Source organism: Nicotiana tabacum, chromosome 13 (assembly GCF_000715075.1).
Source record: "Nicotiana tabacum cultivar K326 chromosome 13, ASM71507v2, whole genome shotgun sequence".
NCBI lineage: Eukaryota > Viridiplantae > Streptophyta > Magnoliopsida > Solanales > Solanaceae > Nicotiana > Nicotiana tabacum.
In genome coordinates, this window is record NC_134092.1 from 67,445,677 (window position 1) to 67,459,701 (window position 14,025).

Below are 14,025 nucleotides of genomic sequence, written 5' to 3' on the forward strand. Positions count from 1 at the left end.
TAGGATTCATCATCAGCAGAAAGGGGATAAAGTTGGATCTCTCGAAGATCAAGGCCATACATGACTTGCCTCCGCCCAAAAGCAAGAATTACGTGATGACATCCTGTCAGCATATACCACGTATATGATATCCTCACTCAACCCTCTCAAGTACATATTCTAGAAGCCAATGCCTACAGGAAAGTTGGCCAAATGACAGATTCTTTTCAAAGAATTCGATATTGCATACATGACATAGAAAGCTATCAAAGGACAAACATTGGTTGATCATCTCACGGAGAACCCGTAGGACAATGATTATGAGCCACTCACCCGTACTTCCCAGATGAAGAAGTGTTGTTCACAGGGGAGGATATTGTAGAGTCGTATCTGGGGTAGAGAATATTTTTCGATGGAGCGGCAAATTTCAAAGGTGTAGGGATTCGGGCAGTCCTAATTTCTGAGTCCGGACAACATTACCTGGCTTCAGCCAAGATAAGGTTCCCTTGCACAAATAATATGGCGGAATATGAGGTTCAGTCTACATGAACATCAAGGAACTTTTGGTCATAGGAGATTCTGATTTGCTGATACATCAAGTTCAGGGTGAATGGACCACAAAGAATGTCAAGATCCTCCCATACTTGCGCTGCGTAAAAGAGTTGTGTAAGAAATGCACCAAGATACATTTCAGGCATGTTCCTAGAATCCAAAATGAGTTCACCGATGCTCTTACTACCTTGTCATCTATGATCCAGCACCCAAATAAGAATTACATCGATCCCATCGAGATAGAGGTTCGAGACCAGCATGCATACTATTTCCATGTAGATGAAGAGCCAGATGGTAAGCCTTGGTACTACAACATCAAAAGGTTCCTCAAAGTAAGAGAATCCCTAGAGAATGCCACCAATAGTCAGAAGAGCGCACGAAGAAGAGTAGCAAATCACTTTTTCCTTAACGGGGAAGTCCTATACAGGATCACCCCGGACTTGGTCTGTTAAGATGTGTGGATGCTGCTGAAGCAACAAGATTACTGGAAGAGATACATGTAGGAACATACGGGCCTCACATTAACGGTTTCACTTTAGACAAGAAGATTTTAAGAGCTGGATACTTTTGGATGACCATGGAAAGTGATAGTATCCGTTACGTGCAGAAATGTCACTAGTGCCAGATTCATATGGATTTCATCCGGGTTCTACCTAATGAGCTTAATGTAATGGGTTCTCCTTGTCCATTCACTGCTTGGGGAATTGATGTGATTTGACCTATTGGACCGACCACATCAAACAAACATCATTTCATCCTAGTAGCCATCGACAACTTCACCAAATGGGTTGAGGCCTCTACATACAGGGCTTTCACGAAGAAGATGGTGATAGATTTCATCCGTATCAACATAGTCTGCAAATTCGCTATCCCAGAGTCAATCATAACTGACAATAAAACCAATCTAAATAGCAATCTCATGAGGGAGATTTACGAGAAGTTCAGAATCGTCCACTGTAATTCCATAGCCTACAGGACATAAATGAATAGAGCAGTTATAGAAACTAACAAAAACATCAAGAGAATCTTATGGAATATAGTGGACAATCACATGCAGTGACTTGAGAAGCTGTCCTTTGCCTTACTGGGTTACCGCACCACCATGAAAATGTCTACTGGGCCAACTCCATACATGTTGGTATATGGCACTGAAGTTGTGATACCCGCAGAGGACAAGATACTATCTTTGAGAGTCATTCAGGAAGCCAAACTAGATGATGCAGAATGGATACGGATCAGGCAAGAACAACTCAAGCTCATCAATGAGAAGAGAATTGACGCAGTGTGTCATGGCCAGCTATATCAAAATAGGATGGCCAATGCGTTCAACAAAAAGGTGAAACCTCGGCAGTTCGCAACAGCACAGCTGGTTTTGAAGAAGATATTCCCCCATCAAGAAGAGGCCAAAGGAAAATTTGCATTGAACTGGTAAGGTCCTTATGTGGTCAATAGAGTATTGTCAAGAGGAGCATTAATCCTAGCAAAAAAGGACGGTAGAGTCAGCACAAAGCTCATCAACTCGGACACAATCAAGAGATACTACATTTGAAGACAGTAGAATTAGGGTTTGGTTATAACAAAACTACGCCTCACCTGAATTCCCACGGTGGGATACGTAGGTAACCAATGTAGGGTTCGGTCTCTCTCCCCCTTTTGTTATAGAAAATCCAAATGTCATTTTGTATGTAGTTCGAACTATGCCATGACTTGATTTCCTTTGGTGGGAATATGTAGGCAATCCACATTGGGTTCAATCATCTACAATAATTGAACTAAGTTTTGGCCTGATTCCTTTTGGATACATAGGCAGTCCGAGTCAGACTCGGCCACTTCATTTCAATTCCTTATCATTTTGCATCAATTGTAATCGAACTATGTTTTGACCTAATTCCATTTGGATACGTAGGCTGCTCGAGTCAGGCTCGATCATTCCAGTCATTCATCATTTATCATCCTCGAACTACGTTCAGACCTGATTCTGATCGGATACATAGGAAACCTGAAAATGTTTGATCATAACCCTAGGAAAACCTTTGTAACTCTGGCAAGAAGCTACGTCATCAGGGACATATCCATAAATCGTCATCAACGGGACGGAATCACCCAGAAATGACACTCGCGTCAAAGGAGATTTATAAACATGTCAAAATACAGAATAACGTGTCACTCCCCGACCTCGGGGAGTGCAACCAGTGATCAATCGAGATATCCCGGTTAAGCAAGCCGGCTAGATGCTTTCTACCCAACCTTGCCCACTAACAATATAAGAATCAGTACTAGTGATAAACATGAGAATAGTCAAGTATTCCACGTTCTCTTTTCCATTACTAAAGGATATTCATTCATTATTTCCAAAAATATTAGTTATTTATTGATATGACTAAAAACATGTTTGCCCAAATACCAACACTTACTAGTTTAATTCCCAACATCAAATACCACTCACAACTCGTCTACGGAGCCTCTAAGTACAACAGAAGAGTAGTATGGAAGTGTCAAAGACAAGGCCCTAGCTATACCTCAAAACATAAAGTACAATGTCAAATTACATGAAACCCGAAACAGAGTAGGGCTCACCAAAATTTGTTGAATAGAGAGTAACTGGTAACGAGGATCAAAACTGCCCGTTAACGAACCACCTGCATCTATTGAAGATACAGTGATCCCAAAAAAAAGGACATTAGTACATATGGAATAGTACTAGTATGTAAAGATAAATGTCCTCTTTCAAAAAAATTCTTCATGCCAAAATTTACGATGGAAAATGCGGATCGTGAAATGGATATGCGATCGCAGAATTGTATGGCCTCGTAAAATTTACCTAAAACCCTGTGTTTCGTGGTGCCGAAGTAGACCTATGTTTCAGACTTTTTGTGTTAAACAATGCATTGGGGAGTTGAAGAATTTTTTTGGAAGTGCAGGGTGTTTCTACGGCCCATTATGCGGTCGCATAACTGATCTACGGACCGCAGATCTGCCGCAGACTGAGGCAGAAATCCGGGCAATTGTTTGGACCATTATGCGGCCGCATAATCATTTTGTGGGCCACATAACCCATCATAGACCCATCACAAAATAATTCCGTAGGGAAGTTCTGCGGCGCAATATGTGACCGCAGAATAAGTCTGCGGACCACAGACCAGCCGCAGAGTGAGGGATGAGTGCCCAGTTCTGGAGGGCCATTATGCTGTCCATTTTGTGGACCACATAAGCTTTATGCGGTCGCATATGCGATCGCAGATCTACATCGGGGCTTCATTTATTTCTAATTTTTGACCCGACCCTATTTCGATATATTGAGGCAAAGGGTCACTTTTGAAGCAAAAATCTGATAATTCTAGAGAGATGGATTACCATAGAGTGAGAGGGGAAGTTCCTAAGATTATAATTCATCAATTCTTGCTCAAAGTTAAAGAATTTACAAGAAGAACTCACTAGGTCTTCATCCTATAGGTAAGATTCTACTCCCTAACCCTCAATTCAAAATTTTGTTTGGGAATAGGTAATAGGGAGGATGGTTTTGAGGATGAGGGTGGTTGTTTATGAATGCATGTACATTAATGAGTTGTGGGAAGGTAGTTGAACTTAAATGGGTAGACTTTGGGTAGTGGGATGAAAGAATCTACCATAAGAGGATCTTGAAACCTTAATGCACACCCAGTGTTTGATAAAATGTTCAAGTGAGCTGGAACTATGAACTCCTTCCTAATTTTGTTTGTGGAATTTTTGTAGTTAAATAATCTTGGAATTTTCCATGCAGTTTTATGTGTTAAAGAAATTGAGCTGAATAGCATATTAAAAATCATGTTGAGGCAATGTGCCAGTATTATTGGGACCCACAGAGGTCATATTACTGTGAATTATTTGTTTTAAATTGAAAATTCATACTCAGTCATATTCATGTCATTACATATCATATTTCAGTCTCTGTTGTTATTTATTGATACATCATATCATCATTTTTGGGCTATTTTCATGACATTGTGAACCCATGAGAGAGAGACTAGAGAGATTGATGACTGAGTGAGGCCGAGGGCCTGATTGTGAGAAATTTTATGTGGATCGGGGCTGCCCGCCTGTAGCAGGCTTTATAGGCTTTATTATAGCACGTGAGTTGTCCGTGCAGATCAAAATATTATTATAGCACGTGAGTTTTCCATGCAGCACGTGAGTTGTCCGTGCATCACGTGAGTTGTCCGTGCGGATCCAGATATTATTATAGTACGTGAGTTGTCCGTGCAACACGTGAGTTGTCCGTACAGATTATAGCGCTTGGATTGAAAGAGCCCCTCTGGAGTCTGTACACACCCCCAGTGAGTGCAGGTACCCACTGAGTGCGAGTGGCGAGTGCTGAGTGATTTGGGAGGGCTGAGTGACCAGGAGGATTGAGTGACCGTGCTATATCTCTAAATAGATCGAAGTGGCTAAGATTTTCGGAACATTTTAGTAAGTTAAAAATCTCGAGGCGAGGTATGTTGGCTAAACTTCTCTCTTAGAATTGAATTCCCACGATGTTCTTGTAAGTCCCGAGTTGTCCATTATGAATTGACTTTTCTGAATAACTTTGATGTCAAAAGATGTATTTATATGAATATTTTCAAAATGTGTTCCGGAATATTCTTATCATATTATGTTATTCTTTGGGGGAGTGTTCAAAGTATGAGTATGTACTAAAATATTGTGACTGCAAGTCATGCCCAAATGAAAGTATCAATTTGTGTAAGAAATCACATGTGCCTACGAGCCTAAATTGCTCAAATGTGTGCTTAAAGTCTTGAATAGAAATATTTGTTGTTGACAATCTGTGATAATGTTTGAAAGTGAAATAGTGAGCATGAATTATGAAGTACGGCTAACGTGCCAAGAATGATATTGCGCTATGGCCAATGGTGTCAATAAAATGAATAACATGTAAAATAATATGAATTCAGTGGTAAATCCTTTTTATGACAAATGCCTCGAGAGTGTCATTTAGCCACCGATGAAGGGTAGCTCGGAACAACCTAACCCTGAAACTACACATGCCGGTGTAGGAGTGATTGATGGGTAAATCCCCGTGTTAATGTGATGAGATTGTTTCCCCTTATATGGGATGAGATTGGTGTGTTGACATGTTTCCCCTTAAATGGGATGAGATAATTTCTAGCTAGATGTGATGTGATGTCGACCCACACGACATTGTGGTGAGACGGATTAGCCAATCGGGCTGAGATCGGATGCTATGCAACGCACATGGTGGTATTGTAAGTGTATGTCTCGGGGTGAGATGGTCAGGTTGAGATCAGACACAGTGCTATAATACCGTAATGTATCGGTGCTAAAGATCTCCCAACTTGACACCTTGATAGTATATGAGTCTCTTATTTGTTTCATGCTTTATTCTCCGTTTACTGTTACTCGTTCTATTGAGAGGGTGTTTAGTTTTACATACTAGTACTATTCCATATGTACTAACGTCCCTTTTGTCGGGGGCACTGCATCTTTAATGGATACAGGTGGTTCCATAGCAGGTGGTATTGATCAGTGATAGCAGCACACCCTCTCCTCAGCTGACTTGGTGAGCCCCACTTCATTTCGGGGTCCTGTGTCTCTTATCCTTTTTACATGGCATTTTGAGGTATTGTCGGGGCCTTATTGCCGACACTATCATAACACTCTTTTGTTCCTGTTAGAGGCTCCGTAGACATAGTGTGGGCTGTATCTATTTTTGGGAAGATTAGAACTAAAAATGCTATAATCGTATCATCTGTTCCACTTTAACTATGATTGTATAATGTACAATTTTGGAGACTTATTAATGACGTAACGAATGGAAATGAACTGGTGTTATTCACATGACTTCTTACTGTCTAATTAATGAAATGTATTCTTCTCTTTATTCATGGGCGAGTGGGGTAGACGGCACTGTGCAAGCTTGCTCGACCAGGGTAACTCCTTTGAGCATCGGTCGCGCTCCCCGAGGTCGGGGCGTGACAAGAATGGACCGCAAAATAACCTTCAAAATTCAACCATTTTTATGCTCAACTCTGTGACGGGTATGCAGCCCGCAGTGTGGTTTTGCGGTCGCGAAACTGACCGCAGAATCGCCTTCTTCTGCCAAAACTTTCCATCAACTCCTTAGTGCATTCTTCAAACCAAAACATCTGTACCGCAGTTCGTAAGCTCACCGCAAAGATTAATTACTACATTTGTATACATCACCCTACCTCGGCACCACAAAAGTTGAATCCCTTGGCAATATTTTACGGGGCCTTACACAATGACATTTTTCATAAAGATAAATTTTTAAAATGTTTTTAGAAAATTCAATATTTTCACCGACCAAACTTCTTTTCTGACGGGGATCTTAGGGGAGCCATATAGATGTTGACATAGATAGTGGCTTCCCAGGCCCAGAAATCAAATGTTGCACCCACTTCTTCTGGCCAACAAGGGGATTATACTAGTTCCAGGGTGAACAGGTTTCTTCAGTTAGATCCTCCAGTGTTCACAAGTACTGATCCTAAGAAGGACCCCAGGACATTCTTGACGAGATGCATAAGACCCTCCGAGTTATTCATGCTACTAACACGGAGGGAGCAGAGTTGTCCTTTTACCACCTGAAAGGGGTGGCCTATTCTTGGTTTGAGATCTAGGAAGACTCCCATGAGGAGGGGAGCCCTCCGACAAGGTGGAGTGAGTTTCACGATGCTTTCATTGATCATTTATTGCCTGCCGAGACTAAGGCAGCCCGTGCCACCGAGTTTGAGAGCCTGAAGCAAGGTAGCATAAGTGTGTGGGAATATCATATGAGATTCGCGCTCCTATCCAAATATGCCATCTACATGTTGTGCACTATGGAGGCTAAAGTGCGCCGGTTTATGCAGGGCCTTAGCCCCTTAGTTATCAATGAGGCCGCTACAACTGCCTTGAATTTTGATATGAACTATGTTAAGATGGTGGCATTTGGTCGACCCACAGAGGCTAGCAAATTGAAGAATAGGATGGAGCGTGAGAGTAGCAGCAAGGCCCGGTCCATGGGCAACTTTGGTGGTTCTTCTAGTGGTGGTGGTGGTAGGTCAGCATTCAGGGGAGGGTCATCAGGGCCATCCCAGTCTTTTGCTCAGTCTTCAGTCAGTGTGCAGTCATCGAGGACCAGTCAGTAGCAGGGGACCCACTTTAGGCCCGGTTAGGGCAATAGGGGACCCTACCAACATGGTCGGTCTGGTGGGAGATTTCAGGAGTAGCGGAGGCCCCCATGCCCTAGGTGCGGGAAGATGCACTTTGGGGCCTGCTTCATGGACAAGCCCATATGCTACTAGTATGGTATGAGGGGTCACATTCAGATGGATCGTTGTTCGTCTCAGCAGAGCATGGGCAAAGGTGCAACACAGTCGGCCAGTTCTGCACCTACTACATCCGCAGCACCTCCTCCAGCTCGAGGCACCCCAGCACCCGCAGTGCGTGGTGCATCTAGGGGTGGTACACAGGGTTTGGGAGGATCCAGTCGTTTCTATGCTATGAGAGGTTGCCAGAGTTCAGAGGATTCTCCAGTTGTCGTCACAGGTATATTGACTGTCCAATCTCATGATGTGTATGCCCTTATTGATCCCGGTTCCACTTTATCCTATGTCACTCCCTATGTTACTATGGAATTTGGGATAGAACCGGAACAACTTCATGAGCCGTTCTCTGTATCTACTCCGGTTGGTGAGTCTATTGCGGCCGCACGAGTCTATAGGGATTGTGTTGTCATGATGCATGGTCGGGACACCATGGCCGATCTCATTGAATTGGGGATGGTTGATTTTAATGTAATAATTGGGATGGATTGGATTTATTCATGTTTCGCTAAGCCTGACAGTCAAACCAGAGCCATTAGGTTTGAATTTCCAAATGAGTCAGCGATTGAATGGAAGGGGGAGGATGTGGTACGAAGGGTAGGTTTATTTCTTACCTTAAGGCCACAAAGATTATTAAGAAGGGGTGTATTTACCATTTGGTCTGGGTTACGGACACCGATGTTGAGGCACCTACACTTGAGTCCGTACCAGTTGTGAATGAACTTTTGGAGGTCTTTCCGGATGAGCTCCCCGGGATCCCACCAGACATGGAGATTGACTTTGGGATTGATGTGATGCCAGACATGCAGCCTATATCTATTTCGCCCTACAGAATGGCACCGGTAGAATTGAAAGAGCTAAAAGAACAATTGAGGATTTGTTAGAGAAGGGTTTCATCCGGCCTAGTATGTCGCCTTGGGGCGCACCGGTTCTATTTGTAAGAAAGAAGGATGGGTCGCTAAGAATGTTTATAGATTATCAACAACTCAACAAGGTTAAAATAAAAAATAAGTACCCACTGCCAAGGATAGATGACTTGTTTGATCAATTGCATGGTCCTAAGTACTTCTCCAAGATCAATTTAAGATCCGGGTATCATCAATTGAAGATCAGAGAGCAGGATATTCCGAAAATAGCTTTCAGGACCCAGTATGGGCATTTTGAATTTTTGGTAATGTTCTTTGGGCTAACAAATGCCCCGACACCTTTCATAGATCTTATGAATCGAGTCTTCAAGCCTTTTCTTGACGATATCCTTGTATATTCGCGAAGTCGAGAGGACCATACCGGTCATCCTATGGCAGTTCTACAAACCCTATATTAGCACAAGTTTTATGTGAAGTTTTCAAAATGTGAATTTTTCTTGAATCTGTCACATTCTTGGGTCATGTCGTCTCCAGAGAAGGCATTGAGGTTGATCCTCAGAAGATTGTAGCTTTGAAGAATTGGCCTAGACCTACTACCCCAACGGAGATTCACAGTTTTCTGGGCTTAGCTGGATATTATAGGAAGTTTGTGGAGGGGTTCTCTACTCTTGCCTCTCCGTTGACTAAATTAACGCAGAAGGCGGTTAAGTTCGAATGGTCATATGCTTGTGAAAGAAGCTTCCAGGAGTTGAAATCAAGATTGACTACGACACCAGTGTTGACCCTACCAGAGGGTACATATGGGTTTGTGGTATATTGTGATGCTTCAAGAATCGGACTTGGGCGTGTATTAATGAAACATGGCAGGTGATAGCTTATGCTTCTAGACAACTAAAGAATCATGAAAAGAACTATCCAACATATGACTTAGAGCTTGCGACGGTGGTATTTGCATTGAAGATTTACCGTCATTATCTGTATGGGGTCCATGTGGGTATATTCACGGACCATAAGAGTCTTCAATATATTTTCAAATAGAAGGAATTGAATCTGAGGTAGAGAAGATGGCTTGAGTTACTCAAGGATTATGGCATCGATATTATGTATCATCTGGGGAAGGCTAATGTTGTAGCAGATGCTCTTAGCCGAAAATCTATGCGAAATTTGGCTCAGTTTGAGGCATATCAAAGGCCGTTGGCCAAGGAGGTTTATCGGTTGGCTAGTTTTGGAGTTCGTCTTACGGATTCTAGTGAAGGAGAAGTGATTGTGCAAAATAAGGCCGAAACATCGCTTGTTGTGGAAGTCAAGGAAAAGCAATACAACGATCCATTGTTGGTATAATTAAAAAGGGGATTCATAAGCATAAGACCATGGCCTTTTCTCTTGGCATGGATGATGGTACACTAAGGTACTAAGGGCGACTATGTGTTCCAAATATAGATGGTCTCCGGGAAAGAATCATGACCGAGGCTTGCACTTCTAGGTATTATGTGCACCCAGGCTCTACAAAGATGTATCATGATCTTAGGGAAGTCTATTGGTTGAATGATATGAAGAGGAATGTAGCGGACTCTGTGGCAAGATGTCCAAATTGTCAGCAAGTGAAGGTCGAGCACAAAAGGCCTGGTGGGTTGGCACAGAATATAGAAATTCTAATGTGGAAGTGGGAGATGCTCAATATGGGCTTTGTGGCGGGACTACGTCGCACGCCTCACAAGTTTGACTCGATTTGGGTGATTGTGGATCAACTCACAAAATCAACACACTTTTTACCTGTTAAGGCTACCGACACAGCAGAATAGTATGCTCAATTGTATATCAAGGAAATCATCAAGCTGTATGGCACTTTAGTTTCCATCATTTCTGATCAGGGGGCGCAGTTCACAACTAACTTTTGGAAGAAATTTCAGCAAGGGTTGGGTACTCAGGTAAATCTTAGTACATCTTTCCATCCACAGACCGACGGGGAAGAAGAGCGGACTATTCAGACGCTCGAGGATATATTACGCACTTGTGTTCTCGACTTCAAAGGTAGCTGGGATGATCATTTGCCACTCTTAGAGTTTGCCTACAACAAAAGTTATCATGCTAGCTTTCAGATGGCATCGTTCGAGGCTTTATATGGTAGGAAATGTATATCTCCCATTGGGTGGTTCGATATTGGGAAAGCAGAGTTGATATGGCCAGAGCTCATGCATTAGGCTATAGAGAAGGTTAAGATTATTACAGAAAGGTTGAGAACTGCCCAGAGTCGTCAGAAGTCCTATTCGGATATACATCGTAGGGATTTGGAGTTCCAAGAGGATGATTGGGTATTCTTGAAGGTCCCCCCATGAATGGGGTAATGCGGTTTGGTAAGAAGGGGAAATTGAGTCCAAGGTATGTTGGGCCGTACAAAATTATTCAGAGGATCGTTCAAGTGGCTTACATGCTAGAACTACCTCTAAAGATGTCTTTAGTGCATCCGGTGTTCCACATATACATGTTGAAGAAGGTGGTTGCAGATCCGTCGCTTATTGTTCCGGTCGAGACTATCAAGGTTAATGAAGAATTGACTTATGAAGAAATTCCAGTTGCCATTCTTGATAGGCAAGTTCGAAAGTTGAGGACCAAAGAGATTGCCTCTGTGAAAGTACTATGGCGGAACCAACAGGTTGAAGAGGCCACCTGGGAGGCCGAGGAAGAAATGAAGAAGATATACTAAGAAAGTTGTGTTCTATGAAAATGCTAAGAGTTTACCTTTTATGAATTATGTATCATTTGTACAGTTGATGTTAATGGTGTTTCTTTTTGGTGATATACTGCTTATGAGACCATGATTGGCGTTGTTTTTATGTTATGTTATGTCATTGGTTCATGTATATGTTGTTAGGGTTGGTTTCTAGGATTCTCTGACAGGTGGATAGGCCCAGTTACATGGGAAACTCTGGCGAAAAGTTTGGAAATTTGGGGAGTTAGTCAAAAGTTTAGAACTGTTGGTGTGTGTTATAGCAGCTGAGTCACATTGGTTTCTAATGGCGGATTTTGGCCTTCATTCGAGGACGAATGATCTTAAGCGGGGGGGATGTAAGGCCCCGTAAAACTTTACCTAAAACTCGGGATTTCGTGGTGCCAAGGTGGGCTTAGAATGCTAGGCCTTCCCCTCCTCTCTCTAAAATACTCTTACCCCTCTCTAAAATCATTAGACATTTGCTTCAAAATGAGCCCCTAAGGCTATTTATCAAAATGGGATAGGGTTATAAAAATAGGAAAATGTACCCTCCGAACTCAGGTCTGCGGTTGTTGAATGGACCACATAACAGATATGCGGCCCGCAAAATAGGTTGCGAAAACGATGCCAAGAACTGGGCTGGTTTGGACCGGTCAGCAATAGGTTTGTGGTCTGCAGACCACTTATGCGGAAGTAGAATGGACCGCAAAATCATCCAAAACAATGCTTCATGCCAAATCTGCGATGAAAATGCGGACCGTGAAATGGATATGCGATCGCAGAATTGTAAGGCCCCGTAAAACTTTACCTAAAACTCAGGGTAGTGGGATGAAGGTTTTGAGGAAGAGGGCGATGTTTTATGCATGCATGTACGTTTATGAGTTATGGGAAGATAGTTTAACTTAAATGGGTAGACTTTGGGTAGTGGGATGAAAGAATCGACCATAGAAGGACCTTAAAACCTTAATGCACACCTAGTGTTTGATAAGATGTTCAAGTGAGATGGAACAATGAACTCCTTCCTAATTTGTGTTCAATTTTGCTATATCTCTAAATAGATCGAAGTGGCTAAGATTTCCGGAACATTGTATTAAGTTAAAAAGCTCGAGGCGAGGTATGTTGGCTAAACTTCTCTCATAGAATTGAATTCCCACGATATCATGTAAGTCCCGAGTTGTCCATTATGAATTGACTTTTCTGAATAAGTTTAGTGTCGAAAGATGTATATATATGAATATGTTCAAAATGTGTTCCGAAATATTCTTATCATATTATGTTATTCTTCGGGGGAGTGTTCAAAGTATGAGTATGTATTAAATTGTTGTGACTTCAAGTCATGCCCAAATGAAAGTGATAATATCAAATTTTTTAAGAAATCGCATGTGCCTACGACCCTAAATTGCTCAAATGTGTGCTTAAAGTCTTGAATAGAAATGTTTGTTGTTGACAATCCGTGATAATGTTTGAAAGTGAAATAGTGAGCATGAATTATGAAGTATGGCCAACATGCCAAGAGTGATATTGCGTTATGTCCAATGGTGCCAATAAAATGAATGACATGTAAAATAATATGAATTCAGTGGTAAATCCTTTTTATGGCAAATGCCTCGGGAGTGTCATTTAGCCACCGATGAAGGGTAGCTCGGAACAACCTAACCCCGAAACTACACATGCCGGTGTAGGAGTGATTGATGGGTAAATCCCTGTGTTAATGTGATGAGATTGTTTCCCCTTATATGGGATGCGATTGGTGTGTTGAGATGTTTCCCCTTAAATGTCGACCCACACGGCATTATGGTGAGACGGCTTAGCCGGCCGGGCTAAGATCGGACGCCATTCCGCACACATGGTGATATTATGAGTGTATGTCTCGGGGTGAGACGGCTTAGCCGGTCGGGCTGAGATCGGATTCCGTGCTAAAACACGATGGTGTATCGGTGCTAAAAATCTCCCAACTTAAATTACTGAAACTTACTTGAAATTTACCTTTCCCGTAGCTTGACACCTTGATATTGTTGAGTCTCTTATTGGTTTCATGTTCTATTCTCCATTTATTGTTACTCGTTCTACTGAAAGGGTGTTTAGTTTTACATACTAGTACTATTCCATATGTACTAACGTCCCTTTTGCTGGGGGCGCTACATCTTTAATGGATGCAGGTGGTTCCATAGCAGGTGGTATTGATCAGTGATAGCGACACACCCTCTCCTCACCTCACTTGGTGAGCCTCGCTTCATTGCAGGGTCATGTATCTCTTATCCTTTGTACATAGCGTTTTGAGGCACAGCCGGGGCCTTGTTGCCGACACTGTCATAACACGTTTTTGTTCCTTTTAGAGGCTCTGTAGACATAGTGTGGGTTGTATATATTTTGGGGAAGGTTAGAACTAAAAATGTTGTAATCGTATCATCTGTTCCACTTTAACTATGATTGTACAATGTACTATTTTGGAGACTTGTTAATGAGGCATCTAATGGAAATGAACTGGTGTTATTCACATGACTTCTTACTATCTAATTAATGAAATGCATTCTTCTCTTTATTCATGGGCGAGTGGGGTAGACGGCAATGTGCAGGCTTGCTCGACTGGGGTAAC

General features: G+C 42.3%; 2 protein-coding genes across 2 annotated transcripts; both read left to right on the forward strand.

The window, feature by feature from the left end:
- The first annotated feature begins 524 nt into the window (after nt 1–524).
- LOC142168150 (uncharacterized) lies at nt 525–1,150 on the forward strand. The gene is made up of 2 exons (XM_075228814.1): nt 525–863; nt 959–1,150. The coding sequence occupies exons 1-2, from the start codon at nt 525–527 to the stop codon at nt 1,148–1,150; spliced, it is 531 nt and encodes a 176-aa protein (XP_075084915.1).
- A 489-nt stretch (nt 1,151–1,639) lies between these two features.
- Nucleotides 1,640–1,963, forward strand: LOC142168151 (uncharacterized). The gene has a single exon (XM_075228815.1). The coding sequence runs from the start codon at nt 1,640–1,642 to the stop codon at nt 1,961–1,963; it is 324 nt and encodes a 107-aa protein (XP_075084916.1).
- The last annotated feature ends 12,062 nt before the right edge of the window (nt 1,964–14,025 follow it).

Bases quoted from the DNA above. Each gene is read 5' to 3' on its own strand.
- LOC142168151 (XM_075228815.1), top strand. From the start codon at position 1,640: ATGTCTACTGGGCCAACTCCATACATGTTGGTATATGGCACTGAAGTT.
- LOC142168150 (XM_075228814.1), top strand. From the start codon at position 525: ATGAACATCAAGGAACTTTTGGTCATAGGAGATTCTGATTTGCTGATA. The intron at 864-958 runs GTAAGAGAATCC...AGTCCTATACAG, and splicing joins ACATCAAAAGGTTCCTCAAA to GATCACCCCGGACTTGGTCT.